Consider the following 23,492-nt stretch of genomic DNA (forward strand, 5'->3'; position numbering starts at 1 on the left):
TAACTGGCTGGTGACAATGTTTAAGTATTCTTCTTTAAGTTATACAGATACTTTAATACACTTTTTTTCACATGCATGATACACTTTATAAATTAAGAGAAAAAAATTTTTTAAGGAAACCCTGACCCAGCCCTGAAGTGACAGCCACCAGAACAGATGATAGGATTACAGCTCAGCCTGCGGGGGTGAGCGCACTGGAAAAAACTATTCTACTGCATGACTGAAGGACGAAGGGAGCACCACCACCAAGAAAGGCTGTCCCACCTGCTCTGCAAACCTCTGCTGAAATGCAAAGTATAAAGCATTTCTACCAAATAAACACTTTTCATACCATCGTCAAGAAGCAGAGTATGGAGGTTAAGGGCACAGGCTTTAGAGCTAGCATCTTTCGTTTTATTCCAGTTCTGCCACTTACCACGTGGTCTTAGGCCTGTGATTTAAACCTCTCTGAGATTCAGTTTCCTTACCTGTAAAATGGGATGAGTATCACTTTTCCTGTAGGGCTGCGTGAAGCTTATTGTGAGAATTGTTTAATGAAAACCTCAGAGAAGTACTGTTATTGTAATTTCTAATGCTAATCTTCACACACGCTACCAAACTTATTCTAGTTCTCAGCCAGAACGGCTCACCTTCCAAGTTGGGAAATGGCATTTCCACACGTGGGTCACCCTGAGCTTGAGGGCTTCTCACAAAGTAAGACAGCAAGCCCGCAACCTCAGCCTCTCTTTGGAGGCTGTGGGCAGGTGAGCCCCGACTTGCCTCCGAACATTCAGCTCTGTTCTGATCTCTTCATCCATCAGGCTCTCATTCTGGTTCTGTGACCCACTTCTTGCTTCTTCCTTGCCTGAGAGATCTGCTATACCCTCTTGAGATCTCAGTGGCCTCCATCCTTCAAAGATCAACTCACATCCCACCTGCTCCATCCAGCCCTTCTCCATTGATTTTGCCCATTACTACTCTTCCCCATCTGTTCCTGCACATCGTTAGTGCTTATAATTCATATCATTAAATGTCTTCATAAATTATCTTGTAATATTTCTCTACCTTTTCATGGGTATTAGTCTTCTTTCTTTTTATGGGCAAAGACCTGTCTTCCAAGTGCTTTGTAATTGGGCTCTGGAGTCAGATTGTCATCTTGAACACTTTTGGGCTGTGTGATCTTGGAACAATCATTTTACCTCTCTGTGCCTCACTTACTAATTTGTAAAACCTACATAATAATAGTACAAAGCCCACATAATGGCCATGAGTTAATATACAGAAAACACTTAGGCTCCTCTGTCCATTGGATTCTCCAGGCAAGAATACTGGAGTGAGTTGCAGTGCCCTCCTCCAGGGGATCTTCCTGACCCAGGGATCGAACCTGCAACTCTTACATCTCCTGCATTGACAGTAGGTTCTTTACCACTGGTGCCACTTGGGAAGAATTATTATATAAGTACTAGCTATTATTATTGACATCTTTACCATCATCACTATTACTATTAAGGTGCTTGGAACAAGACGGCTAGCTAGGATGGAGCCAGTAAAAACATCACTTCATTGTACTTGAGTGGCATCTCTATTTGCCTAAACTAGGGGCAAACTTTGAGTCAAGGGCCAGATGATAATTATTTCAGTTTTGGGGGTCACAGATCTTTGTTACAACGCCTTATCTCTGATGCTAAGGCATGAAAGCAGCCACAGACAATGCATAAACAAAGCTTAAGTCATGAACACTGAAATCTGAATTTCATAATTTTTACATGTCATGAAATATGACTCTTCTCTTGGTTTTTTCCAACCATTTAAAAACAATTTTATGAACACCAAAAACATTCTTAGCTTGCCATCTGTATAAAAACAGGCAGCAAGCTGAATGCGGCTCTTGGCATCCACACAAGGTCACACAGGGTCCTCCATGGTATCGCAAATTAAGGCCCTTGTTCTACAGGCGGTAAGAATACATTGTAAGGTTTTGAGCATGCGCCCACACCCACACTCTCATAAAAACAGCTGGGGTGGGCATCACTAGTGTCAATAATACCTCTCTTCCTACCATCAGAGGCCTACATCTCCCAGCTTTCCTGCAGCCAGGCAGGGCCACGTGACTACTTCTGGCCAATGCACTGAAAGGGCAATGACAGTGTATTAGCTTCCAAGGGGAAGCATTCAAGTGGCATGCTCCCTTCCCCTGCAGTGCTTGTAGAGGAGATGCCAGGAGATTCTACAGCCTGGATCACAGAGCTAACCACATGGAGGATGGATCCCTACAGAGTTTCCCAGAATCTCGGGAGGACACGGATGGTCAAAAACTAACTTACAATGAGAGCTGAGGTGCTGAGTTTGCGGGTGGGGAGTGGGATGGTGGTTGTCATCGCGGCATAAACCTAGATAATCCAGTTTAATTCAACAGCTGTCTGCAAATACCCACCAAAGAACAGCACTAAGGATAAGTAAACACAAAAACATCTAGCCAATACCTTGTTTATCCTATGCTTTCTTCTTGATGGCTCATTTAGGAGACCACTGTCCAGACTTCTGGACAACTGAGCAAGAGATCAGAAGTATTCTCTTCCTCAAGTTCTGTCATGAGAAACCCTAAATCATCTCTTCCAGCAGTAAAAGGCAATGACAACAAGTCTTGGAATAGCCAAGAAGAAGAGTTTCTAGCCAGCAGCAAACACTGGCATCCACACAACTGCTCATCATCAAGTGCTCATCATCTGATTTGTTTGACATAATCTCTGCCATCCAGAGGCTTACATTTTAATATAGTGAATCTTTCTTCCTAAGTAATAATGATGATGACAACAACAAAAAAAAACAAAACAAACACAAGGAAAATAATGTTTAGTACTGCTGATTTCAAGCCAGATGCAGTTTCCCAAAGTAGAAAAAAAAAAAAAAAAAAAACCTGGGTAAGAGGTAGGAAAAGGCCTATCCTTTTAGGAAATCTGCAGAGTCAGAAGATTTGGTCCTTGCCCTAAGCTCTCCTGATCACTCAAGGGATTTAATGTCTATATGACGAGTCCTCAGTGCCCCGGAGTTACCAAGACCATGGGAAAATGCCACTTCTCCCATCCTACCAAGTAATAAGTAACTCTCACGCTGTTAGCAAGAGGTGTACCTGCTGGGGGATGTTTGTAAATGAATATTTAATATTTTCAAGTGAAGGTTTATTTTCAGGGTCTCCTGCTGGCTAAAGAAGTGCACCAATGGCCCACATCACAAGTGACCCGCTCTATGGGGACTGTGGCTTTTTTTAAACCATTGGTCAAAGAAAGCTGAGAGACCCTCTAATCTGCCCAGCACTGTTACTTAATCCCACTTTCATGACGGCTATACTGGGGGCAAACGGAAGTCACCTAACAAGCAGGTCACACAGTAGGTCAAAAGGTGATGACAAGGACTTCCCTGGTGGTACAATGGATAAGAATCTGCCTGCCAACACAGGGGACACAGGTTTGATCCCTGGTCTGGGAAGAGCCAACATGCCCATGAGCAACTGAGCCCGCGCTCTAGAGCCCAGAAGCCACAACTATGTGAGCCGGCATGCTGTAATTACTGAAGCCCGTGTGCCCAGAGCCTGTGCTTTGCAACAAGAGAAACCAATGCAATGAGAAGCAACTGCAAGAAGAGCAGCCCCGACTAACTGCAACTAGAGAAAGCCCTGTAGCAACAAAGATCTATCACAACCAAAAAATTAATTAATTAAAAAAATTTTTTAAAGGTGGTGACAAGATTCAGACTTCTGAGTTGGCTTTCCAGAATCTCCACTCACGAAGCAACCTCAATCTTGACTGCAGCTCACCTCCTGGTAAACTTGAGAAGAGCTGGGAAGCTCGGTTCTAGAGGGGGTATGCAGACGCCATGCCCAGGGTCCTCCTCCTCTACAGCAGACCTCACAGAAAGGACCTTAAAAGATAAATACACATCCTGATCATGACACTCCAGAAATTCCAAACTTTACCTTACATCTAATTTAAATCCTTCTTGTTTCAATCCAACCATTTCTTCCTTCCTGGGTCTAAACCAGAGCTGAAGAAGGAACAAGGCTCCATGTGTTAACAGATTTGAAGAGAAGGCACATGCTGGACCAGTGACCTTGTATCAAATAAAATACGGCTGGCCATGCATCACCACGAAAGATGGAGGTGTGCAAAACAGATTCCCTCCCCAGTTACCCGGTAAGAACATAAGTGACTGGGTTCTCTCACGCGGCATTCACATTCCTAAATAAACAGTGTGAAGCCACATGACTGCTTGCTCACCCACTCAAACAGAGAGACGAACTCGAAGTTCCTCTCCACTGGGGACCAAGACCTGGCCACAGAAATGCGTCCCCCAGCTACACATCAAGACCTAGGCTCTGTCTCAACTCTGTTTTTTTTTCACTGAATGCAATTCTTCCAGCACACGGACTTTTCTGAAGGTCTGTCACAGCCCCTAACAGATGTGAGGACTAGGAATGTGAGGACAGAGAATCAAGACAGATGTCACTTCAGGCTGCCAAGCCCTGTGGAGGCCAAAACAATCTGTACAGGGAGCAGCCCCACCAAACTGGAGACTTTTTTAGTGACTGAATTCCTAAAGCTCTGCAGGAATTAAGAACAGCTTTACATCACACATAATGCAAAAGAAAAAATTAACCACCACGTAGAAGCTAAGGAGGACTGGTGAAGTGGTCTTTAAATCACTTCCTTAGTTTCCAAATTACGTGTGCTGCAGTTCTGCTCGGGCACAGCCCTATCTATTTATGTATGTACCTCCTCTCCCGGGGGGCTTCCCTCGTGGCTCAGATGGTATAAAGAACCTGCCTGCAATACAGGAGACCCTGGGTGGTTTGGGAATATCCCCTGGAGAAGGGAACGGCAACTCACTCCAGTATTCTTGCCTGGAGAATCCCATGGACAGAGGATCCCGGTGGGCTACAGTCCATGGGGTTGCAAAGAGTCAGACACAACTGAGTGACTAACACACACTCCTCTCCCAATCTCCTCTGTGCCACCTTCACCTTGCTCACCAAGTTAGCAGGAGATGGAATCACAGAATCATCTCTCAAGAGAGCCTAAAGCCCCTGGCCCAGAGAGAAGGAGGTTGGACTGCAAGGAGGATTTCTAGCTCACGACCCAGCCACTTGTCATTCACAGACGTGTATCTTGATCAGCTTTGTCCAAAGGCACCCCCTGTGATAACCTCGTAACTCCAATAGGTGCAGTGTTAACGCTGTACAAAGGACAACATCCACTGACCTAACACTGTCTGGCCTTCACACCCCCACTAAGTGCTAATTACTTCAAGAAGTGTCTCTGCCACCCCAGCTGAAGTCAGTTCCAACCCCCTCTGAGTTTCCAGAGCACTCGGTGTTCACTGCTTTAGTACTTCCTGACTTGCTCTGCAGGTTGTGTGTGTGTGCATGTGTTTGTGTTGAGGGGCATCAGGTCTCATTCTACTGGTGAGGCTAGGTCACATGAAATGTCCTTTCATTTTTTCATCCCCAACAGTATCTAGGCACAGCACTGTGAAAACAATAATTACTTGGCCAGCATTTGTAGAATGAAGGGATGGATGAATTATGAATTTACAGACCTTGGACCTTGCTCTCTAGAGAAGTGGGTCTAACCAGATACACTGTGCTGTCGCTGTGACAGGTGCAAAACTGAAATCATGGTCAAGTAAAAAAAGTTTGCATTCTGGCTTTTCACTAACTAGTTGCAAGAATTTAGTCAAAACCCTTTATCGCTCTGTAGCTTAGTTTCCCTAGCTTGAAAATGGAGATGCCAGCCACTTCATGGCATTATAGTGAGGACTGGATGGGATAATGCATTTCCATACACTTTTAAAAGACTAATAAACTAACAACAACATCAACACAAAAGTAAGGCAAAGAGACAGCAAAATAGAAAAAAAAAACCAGCCAATATGTGCATGCTCAGTAGCTCTCAGTCATACCCAACTCTTTGAGACCCTGTGATCTGTAGCCTGCCAGGCTCCTCTGTCCATGGGATTCTCCAGGCAAGAATACTGGAGTGGGTTGCCAAGCCCTCCTCCAGGGGATCTTCCTGACCCAAGGACTGAACTGGTGTCTTCTGCGCCTGCTGCAATGCAGGCGGATTCTTTACTCACTGAGTCCCCTAGGGAGCCCATATATTCACTTGTATATACATAAAATACAGAAGAAAGAACAAGTGAATCACTGGGGAGAATTTCTGCAAATCCAAAGCCAGACTCGTATCTGTACATCTCGAAGCAGGTTACTTAACCTCTCTGTTTGTATTTCCTTGCTCTGTGAAGTGGGGGCCTTAATTATAATTCTACATGAGTTAATACATGTAAAGTGCTTCATATGGTGCTTGACACACAGTAAGCGCTCAATACATGTTAGTTTAATCACTAACACATAGCAGGCATTTCAGAAATGTATCTAGAAATGGTTCAAACATTAGAGAGTTAATTCATTCCATCCTCTTCCATAGACACAGAGTATTACCCAAAACAAGGCAGCAAAGGTATCTATCCCCTTGTTTCCACCAAGTCCTGCCACTGGGAGAGAGAGAGTACCCCGACACAAGATTGTACCAAACGGAGCCGCATCTCCAGCCCAAACAGCCATAGCACAACTACAGGGTCTGGCCCCAGGGCCAAAACGGACCGATAAATCTGTACCTAATGAGATGGTGAATCACGGGGTCTGAGAGTCCCTGGGGCAGACACACACACACACACACACACACACACACACACACACCATTTCCCTATCCTGCTAACATTATACATTATACTTGGCTGAAAAGGACAAGGTTACCCCAATTATAGTTCCTAGCCTAACACTGCACTCTGGTTGAAATGCATCAAGAGATACTGGAGGCAGATTTTTAAAGGCAAACATCTCTGCATGTCCCCAAGGGACCAGCCCGGGCTGGGCAGAGAAACACTCTGCGTTCAAGTGATGTCTCATCTTGAATGACAGCCAAGCACCCCTTGGCCCCGACCCCAGCAGGGGCGCAGGGGAAGCTGAGTGATCTCTGTGACGAGCCAGCGTCCCTGCTCTCCGGGCGGCACCCATGCTCACCTTGGAGGCCTCATGCAAGTCATGGGCCCAGCTCGGCTCTGCTGGGGAATAAGGGGCCAGCTCTGGATGCTGACTGGGCCTGCTAACCCTGCCAACCCAGGAGGAACAGGGAACCTGGCCCCAAGAAAGCCAGGGCAGGAAAGGCACCACGGTACCCCCACCTCCCTTTCTCAAACTCAGAGGGGGCTTTCCTTGCGCACAGGAGCCAATACACGAGCAAGTGAAACCAAATGCTGAGGAGCAGAAGCTACAGGCTGGGTGGTCACTGCTGTGTACCAACTGCCCCAGACCTCACAGTTATGAAGGGTTAAGCCACCAGAAACTAAGTTCCTCCACTTTCTTTCCACAAAGTATCTTTTCACTGAAGGACCCTCTTGCCTAAAGGAGGAGGGCTAGCCTACAGTGACTCTTCTGGGGTTTAAGCTGGGGTGGTGGTGGTGTTGGGGGAGGGGGTGGTTCTGCAAAGCCAGATGTGGCCAAGAGCCAGACCAGGACTCTCTGCATTAAACAACTCAATAGCCAACTCACCCTCCATTCTAGGGAAGTGACCCAACACCATCCCACCCAGGACCTCCAGCCACAGGGAGCACTCCCAAGCTTCCTCCTCCTCCCACCTCCACAGCCTTCAAGAAGAAGCTCCATCTCCAGCCAGGGAGTCTTCTTCCTCGGAGCTGCACACGCCACCTTGCAGGGAATGGCGAAGTTTTCCGAGCAAAATCTCCAGTTGCTCAACCAGAGAAAAAGCCAAGTCACCCACCCATCTAATTCAAAGGAGAAGAGGGAGAGGTAGGGTTTTATTTTTAAAATGGAAAGCAAAAATATTCTGAGGACTTTGGCGGCTACAGTACAGATACCCACACCCCAAGCAAGAGGAAGAAGGGCTTGCAAAGCCCCAAGGTGTGTCCATGGTGGGCAAGGGACACCAGGCATGTTAGAGGGTAGAACCTGCAGCACCCCCCGCCCCCCAACTCTCTTCTCAGAGAGAAGCCTCTAAGAGGTCAGAGACTGCTCACCAGGGGTGAGAGTGCCCAAGGAGCAGGGGGATAAGGGCCCCCTGGGATGCTCTCGGGTAAAGAAAGTCTGCACCACCAGCTTAATGCGGACATACGGGATCCTGTGAAAGGTTTCTTTCTTTATCCAGTTCCCTCAGCGTTCGCCAGCCCTCGGCCCCCTCAAAGTTGGAGCCTCTTTTTCAGCTGTAGTTTGATTCTCTCCACAGCCCCTCAACTTCCACCAAACGCCTCCCCCAGGAAGAGGCTGGCAGAAAATACTGCAGCGGTGCAGAAGCTGGGGGGTGAGCCAGAGAGGGCAACCCAACTTTGCAGAGTGTGTGGACCCCACCTTCACCCCTCGATACCCGGCTCGGAAGAGGGGGCCTATCTGAAGGAGACCTCTCCTGAGGACATGGAGGTGCTGGGGGGGAGCAGGGGATGGGGGGGCAGGAAACACTGGGGTGAAGAAAGACAGCGACAGGGGGAGCTGCCTGTTCCCTGCTCTACTCACCAGGACAGCTTGAATCCTTTCATTAGTACAAGTCACGATAATCCACTGACCGTGTCCTTAGCATCCCGGGCACAGCTCCGAAGGTCCCAGAACATATTTGAAAAGATGACGAAGTCCCAAAAAGAACAGAATCCCATGAAATGTGACTTGAACCCAGAAAGAGAAAGGCAAGAGAGAGAGACAGACACAGAGAGAGAGAGGCAGCGCCAGCCAGAAGAAGTATTCCACTGTTTTCTCTCCCTCCCTGTTCCCAGCTGATAGCTGGGCGAAGAGGCAAAGGACAGCTTCTGCAAACCCAGCCCGGGGCTGGAGCTGCCTGCCCGCCTGCCCGAGTGGCCGCTGCCACTGCCAGTTTCTGATGAGGATGGGCACGGCTGGCAAGGCTGCAAAACAAGCCCTGGAGTTGCTGTCAACAGGCAGGCTGGCCGGCTACCCTCCCACCCTCTCCTCACACCGGCTCGGAGCAGCCTAGGGAAAGGACCCCCAAGCAGAGCCCCGGGAGGAGAGCAAAAACAAGTAGAACCTGCACCTCTCTTCCCCCAGGCGGCAGCTCCCGCAGCTCCATATAATCTCCTAATCAATGCAGTACCCAAGCAAAGCCCTGCCAGCCACTTCCGCCCATTTAAAGACACAGCACACGTTTTGTCCCAGGATGGCAGGATGGGACAGAAAGTCAGGGAGAGGATGGGGGAGCGATGTGGCTGCCGGAGAAGGAAGAGGACAGGGCAGAAAGGTCTGAGGACAAGTCCTTCCCTGGGCATCCGTCAAAGGGTTAAAATGCCCCACACTGGGAGTGGGAGGGGGGCATGGCCCCCAGGCTCTCAGTAAGCCCCGAATCTGCAGCTGAGCCAACTTAAGAGGCCAGGTGCCTTGGTGTCCTAAGGCAGGTGAGCTGCCTGGGACCACCTTAAATAGAGTCCTCGCCCTTCCCCAGCAAGACGGGGCAGGCACAGGGCTGCGAGGTCCCCAGCAGTTCACAGCACTCAGAACTCTCAGTTCTCTTCCCTGCTGGGGACTTCGCCTCGCCTCTCTGGGCTCAGGATGAGGCAGCTCCTTGTGGTGGCCCAGCAGCGCCCCCAGTCATCTGGGGCCAGGAAACCTTTTAAGGTGGCCACAAAGGCCTGGTGCAGGATTTAAACATTTTATCATCATACAGGGCCCCATGAAGATCCAGACAAGACCCAGCATCAAGTAAGGAGGGACTGAGATTTTTCAACATCAACTCGAACACTGGACTCCCAGGAAAATGAGACATGGCTCTTCTTACAATCCTCCAAGCTGAGGTCCAGGAGTTCCAGCCCCAGCAACTCCTCTGACCATGCCATTCCTTTTTGTCCTCCCCTAGATTACTGACTATCTGGGTCAGTAATGCGGATGGGTGAGAATGAACAAAGAGGAGATTAATTATGACATAGCAACCGTCAACTGAACCATAATAAGGCTTTACCCTGTAACCTGCCCCAAAGCAATCAGGATATCCATTTGTGCTATAGGCACACACCATCTACACTTGACCCTCTAAGGTGACACTTAAGAAAAACCAGAGTGCAGATAATTACTTGTTCATGATCTGCCTTCCTCCTTTTAGATGATCAGCTCCACGAAGGCAGGGGAAGTATATGGGTTCAGCTTTATCTCTCCAGTTGAGTAGGAATGCTTGCCTAGTAGGGGTCTGATAAGCCAGTGTTTAATTGAAGTGACCTCATTCAAACCTAACTCAAGCACTGTTGTCTCTCTCCAGCGTCCAGATGGTTCTGCAGAAACACTGGTAAAGATATCCTTGGGTGATGGAATTATTCTCCATCCATAGTCCCCATATGGGACACGACACTGAAACACTTACAAGACTTCTGAAGACATCTGCGGTTATGTTTCTAAAGCTCCTTGAGCTTGTCCCTCGGCCATACTGTCAGCCTAGGTATTATAGGGATGCAGAAGATTCCAGAAGTGCATACAGTTCTCCTTTACAACTGAGATAATTCTCTCAAAGGACTTTCCAGGACCTGTGACCCAGCCCCTAGGCTAATGTCACTTAGAGGACTCCAGGAAGATGCTTTCATTCTGCCCATCAACTGCTCTGATTGCAGGTGATACATAAAACCTGAATCAAAGCTTTCCAAGCATTACATTAGAAACACTATTGTAATGGTCAAATTCTTTAGCTTTTACCCTTTACCTATTATTTTTCAAACTCCCCTTTGCTTCACAATTATTAAGTAAGACTTTACTGAGGGCAAGCATTATCTCACTGAAACCTCACACACATTATGAAGTAGTTAACTCTCATTATTTTCCAGGTAATACAGCTAATGGAGAGGTGCAAGACAAGACCTGGTAAACTAGAGTGTAGTGTCTCGATTTGTCTAATGCCAACCAACAAGCTGCAACCTTGGTATTTGAATGCAGGCATGGCCAACTCCAATATCCACTCTCTCCATCATAATGTACGCTGATGAAAGAAAAATCTTCTCAATCATCAGACAAGCTGATGATAAGGGCTAATGTGCTCCCAGAACAAAAAGAATCCAGGCCACAGGTAAAAGGAAGACTGAATCAAGCTAGCTTCCTCTTCCTTTAACTGATGAGTTAGCTGGCTTGCATGTCACTGTGTGTATGTGATGTGAGGAGCACCCTGAGATGCCTCATTCAGTATATGTTCCCTCTTTTATCTTCTCATAGAGGACAGTCTGATTTGTACGGTTTGAAAAGTTCCCTGACCGGTAAATTATCAGCACCGACGTAATTCTACATTCATCTGTGTATGATCAGGCAGGTGCGTTAGACTCTCCTGTTTCTGCCTGACTGCAATCTGGCTGGCCACTCCTTGATACCCATATTTCAAGAAGGGCAAGAACTTCCAAAAAAAATTAAACTCAGAGGACTTCTATTTCTGGCAATATGGTAGACTAGATATCCTGATGGTCCTTCCTGCTAACAACTAAAAAATGCTGCATAAAATAAAACACTAACAAAGAAAGAAAAATTCTTTTCAAAAAGCTTGATGAGCTATCAAAACAGGAATATTTAGAGGCACAAATGTAGTGAGTGCAGAAACCCAGAAAATCAAGGGATGCCTTGAGGATACATTTTTAGAACCTGTGAAACTGGTTTTGGTTCTGATGGCCCCACAGAGCACACTGGACAAGGGACAAAGTCAAAAGCCCACTTGTGTGAGGCCATTTCCTTCTCCAGGGGCTCTTCCCGACCCAGGGATCAAAGCTGGGTCTCCTACATTGCAGGCAGATTCTTTACCACTGAGCCACCAGCGAAGCCCTATGTGATGCCAAAAGCCCGCTAATGTGAGAAAAGACTTGGTAAAGCAGGTCCTGCTAACTAAACTCTCACCACAAGGGTGAACTTGAAAGACACGGTGCTGCTGAGGATATAAAAGGAAAACTGTCTTCAACCTTGACAGTGAGTGAATGAGGAAAGAAAAACAATCTCCCCAATAAGTCATAATTACAAATGGATCCTCACACAGATCGTTGCCTAAGAATTTCCTAAGAAATTCACCAAAAAAAAAAAGTCCAGAAAAGGAAGGCTGTAACCACAGTAAGATTTAGAACATATGATCATCAGCATTGACCACAGAAAAGACAAGATTTTTCTGAGAGAAGACTGCACAATATATGTAACTGGACTGTGTAATAACTGGAGTTATTCAGTTTATTTTTTAAATTCTATAAATTAATAAGAAAAAAAACACAATGAGAAAAATAGACAAATGATTTGAATAAGCACTTTCAGAAGAGGAAATGATCAATAAATATACGAAATGGTGCTCAAGTTTATGAGTACTTAGGAAAATGCAAATTTAAACTTGGGTGAGATACCACCTCATACCTAGATGATTGGTAAAATTTTAAAAATCTAACAGGGACTTTCCTGGTGGTCCAGTGGTTAGGACTTCGCCTTCAAATGCAGAGGGTAAGGATTCGATCCCTGGTCGGGGAGCTAAGATCACACATGCTTCACGACCAAAGAACCAAAACATAGAAACACTATTGAAAGAAATTCAATGAAGACTTCAAAAAATGGTCCACATCAGAAAAAAAAATCCTAATAAAATAAAATAAAAAGTCTAAGTCTAACAATATCAAGGTTGGAAAGGAGCTATGCAAGTGTGTATTAGTCTGGTTCCTAAGGAAACTACTTGGTACTATGTGGGCAGGCTGAAGACGTGCCTCCCCTAACGTCTAAAGTCAGGGCTCACATGAGAAACGTCACACAGCACTGAATGTGACAGCATGGTTTGCAGGGACCCCCCAAAACACTGGGGAAAAAATGTCAACAACAGGAAGGAAAATTAACTGCTATTTTCTTGATCTGGGATAGTATACAGCAATACATGCCTGCATGCTCAGTGGCATCCAACTCTTTGTGACCTCATGGACTGTATGTAGCTCGACAGGCTCCTCTGTCCACGGAATTCTCCCAGCAACAATACTGGAATGGGTAGCCATTCCTTTCTCCAGGAGATCTTCCCAATCAAGGGATCAAATCTGTGTCTCCTGTGTCTCCTGCACTGGCAGCTGGGTTCTTTACCACTGAGCCACCTGGGAAGCCCCAGTATATAACAATAGCATACAGAAAATGTGTACACTACTGTCACAAGTGGATGACTCTCAGAAACAATGTTGAACAGAGGAAGTGAATCAGAGAAGAATACCTACAGTATGATGATATATATATATAACACACATGACAGATAGATGACAGTGAAAAGTGAAAGTGTTAGTTTTGCCCAAGTAACAGTTTTGTCCAACTCTTTGTGATCCCATGGACTGTAGCCTGCCAGGATCCTCTGTCCATGGCATTCTTCAGGCAAGAATACTAGAGTGGATTGCCATTCCCTTCTCCAGGGGATCTACCTGACCCAGGGTGTCTTCTGCACTGCACCCAGGTCTCCTGCATTGCAGGCAGATTCTCTACCATCTAAACCACCAGGGACGCCTGAGATCGATAGATTGAAGCCAGACATTTTATAGCCAAATAGATAGAAAATCTGTATAAAGAGATACTCTGTACCCATAAAACGAAAAGTCACGGGGATGACACAGCCAACATTTAGGGAGGTGGTCACCTCCATAGGGTGGGAGGACAGTGTGGTCAGCAGGATGGGTAAGAGGCACAGCTGTGTTCACCTGGCACCAGCCTTTGCCTATTTTTGTGAACAGACTTGATGAAAGGGCAGGACGGTGGTGGGGGAAGGACTGACAATGACAACCTTTTGTGTTATATGCATTTTCCAAAATCTCAGTTCAAAAATTTGATCTTCCCAGTCTCACAAATATTCACAAGTTGGCTGTGTGGCCCAAGGTTCGGTTCGCAGAAGAAGGTTGGTTTACACGACTCTAAGCTTCTTGCTACAGTGGTTCCTTCCAAATGTTACTGGGTTTGGAATGAAGGCTGGAAAAAACTTCCGTTCTGATTTTAGCTGCCCTGGCTCCCTTCTGGCCCCCAGGAGCCTGAGGTCTCACCCACCCTCATGCTGTTCCTCTGCTAACCCGACAATATCACAACTGGACTTTCTGCCTCATCTGTGAGTCAGGGCCAGAATGGTGAGAGAGGCCTTTCAACCAGAGCACACAGCTGGTGACCAATAACCGGACACCGAAGGCCCCCAGCCAAGGGACGCCTTGCATCTGTGAGCCCGAGAGAGAACTCAGCCCTGTGACTCCCACCTCCCCACCAGCGGCTCTTTCCTCTTTCCGGCAGCAGACGCACATGCCTCCTCACGACCTTGGGAAGTCACTGGGAGTGGAGCGTATGTGGAGCAGAAAATAGATGGACAACGTGGTCCCCGCGGGCCCGCCTTCTCTCGTGCTCCGGGATCTGCGCTGCCCTCGCTCTGCCCCTGCTCCTGAGGAGCGCCGCAGCTGCAGGGCAGAGCCGCATGCCTCCAGGAGCTGGCAAAAACCGGGGCAGACTGTGCTGCAGTCACACGCTGGGGAGACAGAGAGCTCCGCGCTCAGGCAGAGGGCGTCGTCAGGCGCCCAGAGTGTTATATTTAAGGAGCCTTTTGGAGGTCAGGAAGCTAGCGGAGAGGAGCAGTGGGGGGAGGGGGAGCCTCCTGAACACTTGAACAACAAGCCCCCACACCTCGTCCTCCAGCCAGAATTCCACGCTGCGGTCAACAGAGGCTGTGTGAGGGGACGGCAGATGGCCAGAGCTGCGCCCATCAGGTGCTCCCCACCACTTCCCCGTGCCTCCTCCCTTCCTCCCTGCCCTCCCTCCTCCACTCTCCTCTCCCCACCCTCTGCCACTATTAGTCACTGGCTCTGGGGTGACGGTGTGGACTGCAGGCATTGGCCTTGCCCTCTGGTCGGCACCCAGCCTGGAGCTTCCTGAGCCCGCCCCACCCCTCCAGTGCATGGACCTCTGCCCTCAAGCCCCGCGGGCCACTCTAGGGAGGGGCGGCTCAGGCCACGGAGTAGCTGGGGTAGAGAGGCTCGTGGGGAAGGCCAGCCAGGCTCTGATCATTTGAACGATGCTTCCTTCTGCCTCTGCACCCCAGGGATTTGCTTAGGGTGCTGGACAGACAGACTCACCTCCCCCCCCACCCCCAGCCTTCTTCGCTCCTCCTTCACAATCTGCTAATCCAGAAGGTTCCTCCAGGCAACCAATAGGATGGACAAGGTCAAAGTCAAGCTCTGGTAGGCTTCATCCTACCCCCTCTTCATCAGGACCAGAGAGGAGGGAGGGAGATGGGATGGAGGCGGGTGGCCAGGGGTTCCACACAGCGGCGTCTGTCCACGTGAGTTTCGGACGGCCTCCCGTGCGTTAGGTCTGGGGTTCTCACAACAACCCAGTGAGGTGTCACTAAACCACACTGGATGGAAGGAGAAACTGAGGCCCTGGGAGGCCTCGTTCTGATCCTACTCCCAACCCTGAGATAAGGTGGGGGTGGGTGAAGAGAGCAAAAGCTAGGGAGCAAAGCCCTGTGCCCAGAAACCACAAAGGCCTCAAAACCGTCTGCACTCTCCAGCCCAGGCCCTTCTCCCTCTAATCCAGGCCAGGATGGGAGCTGCCTCCCCTGCTCTCCTGGGTACAGAAGCCAGTTAAGCTTTCCCTCCCTGTCTGCTGAAGCAGCTCTTGACATCCCCTCTCCATGATTACTTCCCAGCTTGATCAAAGGAGACAGGACCATCCTGGGTTCTGCTCTGTATGGCAATGAAAACCCCAAAGGGGACTGGACTCCTGCTCTTTATCCTGCCTTCCACTTTTCCTCCAAAGTCCCTCCCTGCTTTCCAAATCTGCCTGCCTGACTCAGTGCTGCTTTACCTGTAGGGCTCCTTCATCAGCGGCTTCCCTAGTGGCTCAGAGGTAAAGAATCCGCCTGCCAATGCAGGACTCGCAGGTTCGATCCCTGAGTCGGGAAGATCCTCCTGGTGGAGGAAACAGCAACCTGCTCCATGATTTTTGCCTGGAGAATCCCATGGACAGAGGAGTCTGGTGGGCTTCAGTCCAGAGGGTCACAGAAGAGTAGGACACAATTTAATGACGAAACAACAACAACTCTTTCATTAGCAGGTCCTGGATCACAACTCCTTCTGCTGCTAGACAGACGGGCGGCCTCTAGGAGGTAAATGCCCTCCTGTCGGGAAAGACATCGCACACCTCGGAGAAATCCCACCCCCTAGGAGAGGGGGAATGTGGCCTCATTTCACTCCTCATTCTAATTACACTCATAACAAAAGGAAACATGTCTGCTGCCAGATGGAAGAAACAAGGCAGATTTCTACTTACCCACCCTGCTCCTTCCTGGTTTATTCTCTGGAGAAATTCGGGGTGACTGATGGTGTGGTGTCAGGGACCCTGGAGGATGCGCATCAACATCCTCAGGTTTTCTCAGGGAGGGAGCCCGAACACCCATACACCCACAGCCAGCTGCTTCCTGCTCTCCTCCCACCAAATGGAGATTTCTCCTTTCTCAACTAAGTGACATATGAGAATTGCCATTAACAAACAGCTGAATCAAGTGTTAACTCATTTTCACAGTGGAAGTCTCCAGGCCAAGGACAAGACAAGAATCTCTTGCTGGCAGAGAAACTGCTTGCTTGTTGAGAAGGACCAGCAGAGAAAAGCTGCATTCTTAACTGTCACGGGCCTGACACCAGTCCTGGAGATATGGTTTTGTGGTTCAGCACAAGGATTATGAAACTAGACTTCAGTTCAAATCCGTATTGAACAAGCTGCGTGACCCTGAGCAAGTCACTTACGCCTTGGCTCTATCTATAAAAAAGCCATGATGTCAACAATCCATGACAATGACACAAGGCGTGACATAATATCCAGTAAGTGCTCAACACTTTTTAACCCTTATTTTGCTTATTCTCAACCAGGGACCGCAGACCACCACTACCCACTGCAAAAGAACCATAGGTTCCATTTCTATGCTTCCTGATCTACTTTTTCTTCTTTGCCAAAGTTTCTCACGTTTCCTATTTTTTTGGAGATGTTTGGATGGTTCTATTTTGTGATGTTTCTGTTAGGTCAGTCAGCTATTTATTTATTTATTCAACAATAGCTGTACTCATTGAGTGGCTCATGTGTTCATAGCCCAGGCAAACCAAGATGATATTTCAATGATCAATCCAATATCATTCTTGAGCTCTAAAAGCTCATAAGCTAATAAGGAACACAAGGCATGGGCATTAAGTAGTTATAATAAATCTAACATAAAGTTTAAAGCAATAAGTCCCATTAGAGAGACACAGCTAATCAGAACGGCAGAGTACTTCTGTTTTTCAAAATGAAGATAGGTTTGTAATCATTATGCCAATTTTTCAATCAACTAATGAGTAACGGTGAATGTTCTCAGCTAAGCCTATATTAAATCTGTGTTAATTATTTCTTGATTAGCATGGCCTTAACTCAAAAGAGTTAGCCAGAAAAAGGATCCAATATTTGTCATCATCCTCTATGGAGACCAGAACTTCCTCTTTGCATGACAGGTGTCTAGAAATAGTGCCTTCAGAACATATTGCTACGATCGCTGCCAATAAATACAGGTTTATTTGGATGGAGCAGGCAGTGTCTAAAAGGATGCATTCTGAAGTTTCACTTCCTACATCAGTATATTTTCTCATCAGCATCTTAAAGTGAAAATTAAATGTTCAAAGATGATTCAGGCTGCTATACCTACGATATTCTCAGATCACGACAGACAGGAGACTGGCATAATCATGAGTGAACCTAAGAGCCCAGGTTGCAGGGCTCCTCAGTAAATGCACCTGTGTCCTCCCGTAACTGTAACTCAGCCCCCAGTTACCTGTGCTGCTTCAGGAGCGCCCAAGTGCTGGCCTGCACCATGATATATCCATGCAGATCCACAGACAAGTGAGAAAAATAAGGGCAATGTGGTTAAGCTCCCCAAAACTAAATATACTGAATCTTTAATTTTTAATAATTCATCCTTTAAAATTTTGTGTTTAGATCCTCACTAAATACTGGGTTGGCAAAAAGTTCATCTGGGTTTTTCCGTAAGCTGGTACAAAAAATCCCGAACCAACCTTTTAGCCAACCTATCACAAATGGTGGTAGTGGTAGTTTCTACACTTTAGTTCAGTTTAGTCTTGTTGTTACCGTTTATGGGTTAAAAAAAAATATGTGGCAATTCTGGGTCAGTCCATCGACACTTTTCAATCTCTCTACAAAACCCACAAGCTCAGACTCTCCTATGAAGAAGGCCTTCTCAGTTCCAAGATCTCACACTGCACTTGAAAGAGAGCCTCCGCCTCGTAACTGCTGATGAAAAATCTGAAAAGCTTCTCCAGTCCAAGGGGGCTGTCCGGGTCACAGAGGTTCCTAATCTAGTCTTTTTTTTTTTTAATTGAGATATAATTGACAAATAACATTATGATAATTTCAGAAGTACAACATAATGGTTCCATGTATGTAGGTACTAAAAAAGATCACTACAGTAAGTCCAGTTAACATCCATCTACACACACATAGCTACAACTGTTCTTCTTATAAGGACCTAGTCCAGTCCTGGCTGTTTGAACAATGCCTTGGAGCTAAGACTGTGCCTCCCAAATATACATGTGTACAGCTATGACCACTCCCCTGGGCACTCATACAAATTCCCAATTGTTCCTGAATACCTTCACCTTTATGTCCCATGGGCACCTCAGAGCCAGACCAACAAATGAAATTCCGCATCACTACATCTCCTCCTGACCATGATCTCCTGAGCCTATCCCAATAGATGGCACCACCCAGTCAGAGACCTGGAATTCATCCTACATGCTTCCTGTCCTGCCTCCCATTTAATTAGGCATAAAGTCACATCAGTTCTGGGGCTTCCCAGGTGGTGCTAGTGGTAAATAATCTGCCTGCCAAGGCAGGAGACGTAAGAGATGCAAGTTCGATACCTGGGTTGGGAAGATCCCCTGGAGGAGGGCATGGCAACCTACTCCAGTATTCTCCTCTGGAAAATCCCATGGACAGAGAAGCCTGACAGGTTATAGTCCATGGGGTCGCAAAGAACTGGACCCGACTAAAGCAACTTAGCACATGAATCGGGGAAGACAGACGTGGAAAACATAAAAGTGTCAGAGATGGCACAAAATGAGGAAAATTCTAATGATCTGTCTACCCTGCAGTCAAAGAATACTTTTTCAAAAGCAGACCTGAGGCTATCTTAAATAAAGTCCTTCAACTGCTCCCAGTATTTAAGCAGGGCTAAGGCTGTCCTGGAGAAGGCGATGGCACCCCACTCCAGTACTCTTGCTTGGAAAATCCAATGGACGGAGGAGCCTGGAAGGCTGCAGTCCATGGGGTCTCGAAGAGTGGGACACGACTGAGTGACTTCACTTTCACTTTTCACTTTCATGCACTGGAGAAGGAAATGGCAGCCCACTCCAGTGTTCTTGCCTGGAGAATCCCAGAGACGGGGGAGCCTGGTGGGCTGCCGTCTATGGGGTCGCACAGAGTCGGACACGACTGAAGCGACTTAGCAGCAGCAGCAGTAAGGCTGTCCTGATGGGTCAACTCCTGCTTCCTTCTCCAGTTTCATGATCTGCCTCCCATCTCCCACACGCATCCTATGCGCCGATCAGGCACAACTGCTTGTGGTGGCCTGGGCTTTGCCACATGCTTCTGCCTCACAACTGGTCAGTGAACATCTCCGACGTGCAGGCATTTTACCGAAGGTATTTAATCCTCACAACAATCCTGTAGGGGGGATGATATCACCCTCATTTACAAAGGAAGAAACTGAGACTAGGAAAAGTCAAGATAACTCGCTCAAGTTCACTGAGCCAGAAAACATGGACTGCCAGCATTTGAACTCAGACCTGTCCAGCTCCAAATTATTACCAGACCATCTCTCTCCCCTTGTCCATGCAATAAACTCCCACCCATGCCTCAGATCAAATGTCACTTCTTATAGAAAGCCCTGATGCCGGCACCGGCAACATCCAATAGTTCTTTTGTGCTTTCCTGGTGACTTGAGCTTCTGTTACAACCCTTATCACCTCTGTGCCATCAGAATCTGTCTATTCATCTGTCCGCCCCAAGAACCCATGAGGAACTAAGTGCTCACAGTGATCCTGTGTTACTCATCAAAAACTTCCACATATTGAATCTCTGCGGGCGTATAATCGGCATTTAATAAACATTTGTTGAGTGAATGGATTAATGAATGCTTATCAACCCGTTTTCTCAAGGCTGAAATGGAAACTCTCAGGACACAATTTATCATCTACTTATCATCAACAGTCATGTTGGGACATCTGATGACCCCAGTCTGAAACTGCAACCTTAGAAAAAGAGTAGCACCATCTCAATGCAATAATGCAGACTCCCAGAGATGAAGTCACACCTCTAAAAGCCCCTCTCCAGGAACTGAATATAGTCTAAATAGGCAGGGCTCTCATCAAGTGACCACACCCTCCACCAAAAGTTATTTCAGTGGGGAGTAATTGAACAGAGGAGCCTGGTGGGCTATAGACCATGGGATTGCAAAGGGTCGGACACAACTAAGCAGCCTGACAACAACAATAAATTAAACCCAATATATTGGGAGCTGATGGGATTCAGGGAACAGGATATCAGATATTACAGAGGAAAGGTAAGGGAGATGCATTTACATGTATTTAGACATTTTAAGGTCTTCCCAGATGGCTCAGAGGGTAAAGAACCTGCCTGCCAATCGAGGAGACACAAGAGACTTGGGTTTGATCCCTAGGTAGGGAAGATCCCTGGAGAAGGAAATGGCTATGCACTACAGTATTCTCGCCTGGGAAATCCATGGACAAAGGAGCCTGGGGGGCTACACTCCATGGGGTTGCCAAAGAGTCGGACACAACTTAGTGACTAAACAATAACAAGACATTTAAAAATGACATCCACATCATATTAAATCAGTTACCACTGAGTCACATTATGAAATTTTACTCCATGGTTCCTGCATGTGCACAGCTTCCTCCAGTGTCAGCGTGCCAACCACAATGTACAGGTTTTCTTTGTAGCTGGGTTGTAAAATGCAAGCAGACTCTCTATGGGAGTTAAAAGAGATTTAAACTTTCCTGAGTTATGAGCCCTCTGAGATCTGATGAGAGCTGTGGATATTCTTTCCAGAAAAATACAGAGATAGGAAATTCTGTCTACAAATGATTGAAGCTCCTGGACCCTCTCCTAAAGTGCATCCAAGGACCTTAATGGTTCATGGACCCAGACTGAAAACACTTGAACTACACTCTCCCCAAAAGATTTGGGCTAGAAAAGGTTAAAGAAAAAGAACGCTAGGGTTAAGTGTTGTCTGTTTCCTTGACCAATCAGATTCCCTCTTGTGGTCAAGGTCCTGAACACAAATGTTAGCCTCAGAAACTGTTCAGCTCCAAGGTCTGTTTTGTTTTTTTTTTTTTTTTTTTTTTTTTTTTTTGCCTGATTAGATAATCCACAATCTAGACAAAGGAAGGGCAAGAACCCAAGAAAAATGAAGCCCATTCCGTTTCTACCTCCATAGGCAAATGCGAACACAAATCTCCAAACTAACTGTGTAATAACTCCCCCACCCCTGCAAACCACACCTTTCCCAGAGCACTCACCACCACAGCCCCTTGACAGCTGGCTGATTGATCCCAAACCACTTACAACTGTAAGAGCGAGTTGACTAGCAGGTTTGTAAAAGGTAAGCCTGGCGAGAAATGACACTTGACATCACAGAGAGCACCATTACAGCCAGACAGCAAACTGCTCGGAGCACACTGTTTTGGATCCAAACACAGTTGCAGATGCCTGCTCCCACAGCTGCCACAGCACACAGCCAAGGGGATACAGCACCTTGCACCATGCATGCTCGATATGGGTGCTCAAATGTTTGTGGAAGGAAGGAAAGAGACAGGAAGGATGGGGGCACTGAGGGGGGGCAATGTGGTCCGAGAATCCAGGGAGGCCTGTTCCCATTCAGTTTTGCTCTCCCTAGCTCCTGTCTGCAAGAAAAAGGAAGTATTTGACAGAATCTAAGCTCATTAAAACAACACATGCATGTCATTTGCACCATTATGCAGATGAGGAGATGAAAGCCCAGAGAGGTTAAGTAACTTGGATCAGAGCACACAGCACGTGGAAGTGGGAGGAAGGGGCTGAGAACTGAGCTCTGTGGGTCCCAGAGACGCGTCCTAACCGCTTTAACACATTACCGCCCAGAGCACTGTTGCTGGCTGGAGCTCCTACCTCCCTCTCTCTGCCACACGCACATGGGGTACCCAACCTGCTCCAGAAGTCTGAACCTCGTCCAATCGTCCATCTCTAAGAGAAAGGAGACCCTGCCATCGGCCAAAGAGGAAGCTCCCCAAACCAACCCCTGAGATGTTCTGGAAGGACCACAGGGGCTTACACACTCAGCCTCCTTAGCGCCCCCATCCACGCTTAATGGCTCAAGCTGCTTGTTTGGAAAAAAACACACAGAAAAACAAACTGCAAATTGCAAGCAGGAGTCAGGAGAGACTCCAATCTCAGGGACGCCCTCTAGCGTGCCTACAGGGTCCCCACGACACAGCACCTGGCACGATTTCCTAGATGCCCAGACCCGCACTTCCATTGGGGCATCAGACGAATGGTGGGAGGGGCAGCCGCCACCTCCACCACTCAGAGCCAAACCCCTCGCCAATCCCAAGGCCAACATTTGCTGCAGGATGACAGGCAGTCTCTGCTCTCAAGACTGTCCAGCCCACGTCGACCCCACCCGGTCCTTATACAGCAGGCAGAGGGAAAAGAGGAGCAAAGAAAGGTGAAAAGAGAGTGTTGAGGTGGCACAGATGGGTTAAGACAGCACTGCAGTGCGGGGAGCAGGCAAGGAGAATAAGGGAGAAGGGTGAGAGAAAAGACACAGGATAAAGGTCAAGGAAAACCGAGGCAAAGCTAACAAGAAAGACATGCACACACTCGGGTCAGCCCAATCACAGTCACAGGTCACCGCCCCCACCCGCCAGGCTTCCAGGGGCACAGAGGTGAGGCGAGTGCACTGGAGGGCCTGGCCTTCCTCCCCTCCGCAGGTCCTCACTCTTGCACCATTTCCCTCCACTCTGACACGGTCCCTGGGTACTCTCCCGGAGGGATGGGCTGAGGGACAGGAGGGGAGAGAGAAGTGAACCGAAGGTAGAACTCGCCAAGCGAAGCCACTTACGCACAGTGCGGCCGGCAGCATTTCCATCCTACCTTTGCTGTCGCCATATCAGCCGGCTCCATGATCGCGGCTTGGCCTAAGGGGCAGCGGCGCCGTCCAGAGAGAAAAGGCAGAGTCACAAAGGTCCACCCGGAAAGAACAGACAGCCCCTTTGAAGGTCAGGGGAAATGAGAGACCTGTTTTCAAGCTTTGGCCCCGGGACCTCCTTGGCTGGGGGCGGAGAGCAGAGCCTTGGGGTCCCCCCCGCATGTCGGGGGCCTGCCCATGTTCCCACAGATGCCCACTTTGGGCTGAGTC

The 23,492-nt window shown here is 47.8% G+C and overlaps 1 protein-coding gene across 8 annotated transcripts in view; it reads right to left on the reverse strand.

Moving 5' to 3' along the window:
- GRAMD1B (GRAM domain containing 1B) overlaps positions 1 to 23,492 on the reverse strand; it is a 187,479-nt gene that overhangs the window by 92,245 nt on the left and 71,742 nt on the right. Inside the window, exon 1 of one of the 8 annotated variants that reach the window (XM_044929593.2) lies at positions 23,228 to 23,252. The exons of 6 other annotated variants lie outside the window; for them this stretch is intronic. Coding sequence is in view for 1 of the 2 variants with exons in the window: in XM_044929589.2 (XP_044785524.2) it covers positions 8,558 to 8,580 (23 nt within the window). In the remaining variant the exon portion in view is untranslated. Of the gene's footprint in view, positions 1 to 8,557; positions 9,059 to 23,227; positions 23,253 to 23,492 lie in introns of those variants that run through there. One more of the 8 variants, XM_044929589.2, reaches the window with a different exon arrangement.

Source organism: Bubalus bubalis, chromosome 16, assembly GCF_019923935.1.
Source record: "Bubalus bubalis isolate 160015118507 breed Murrah chromosome 16, NDDB_SH_1, whole genome shotgun sequence".
In the NCBI taxonomy this organism is placed as follows: domain Eukaryota; kingdom Metazoa; phylum Chordata; class Mammalia; order Artiodactyla; family Bovidae; genus Bubalus; species Bubalus bubalis.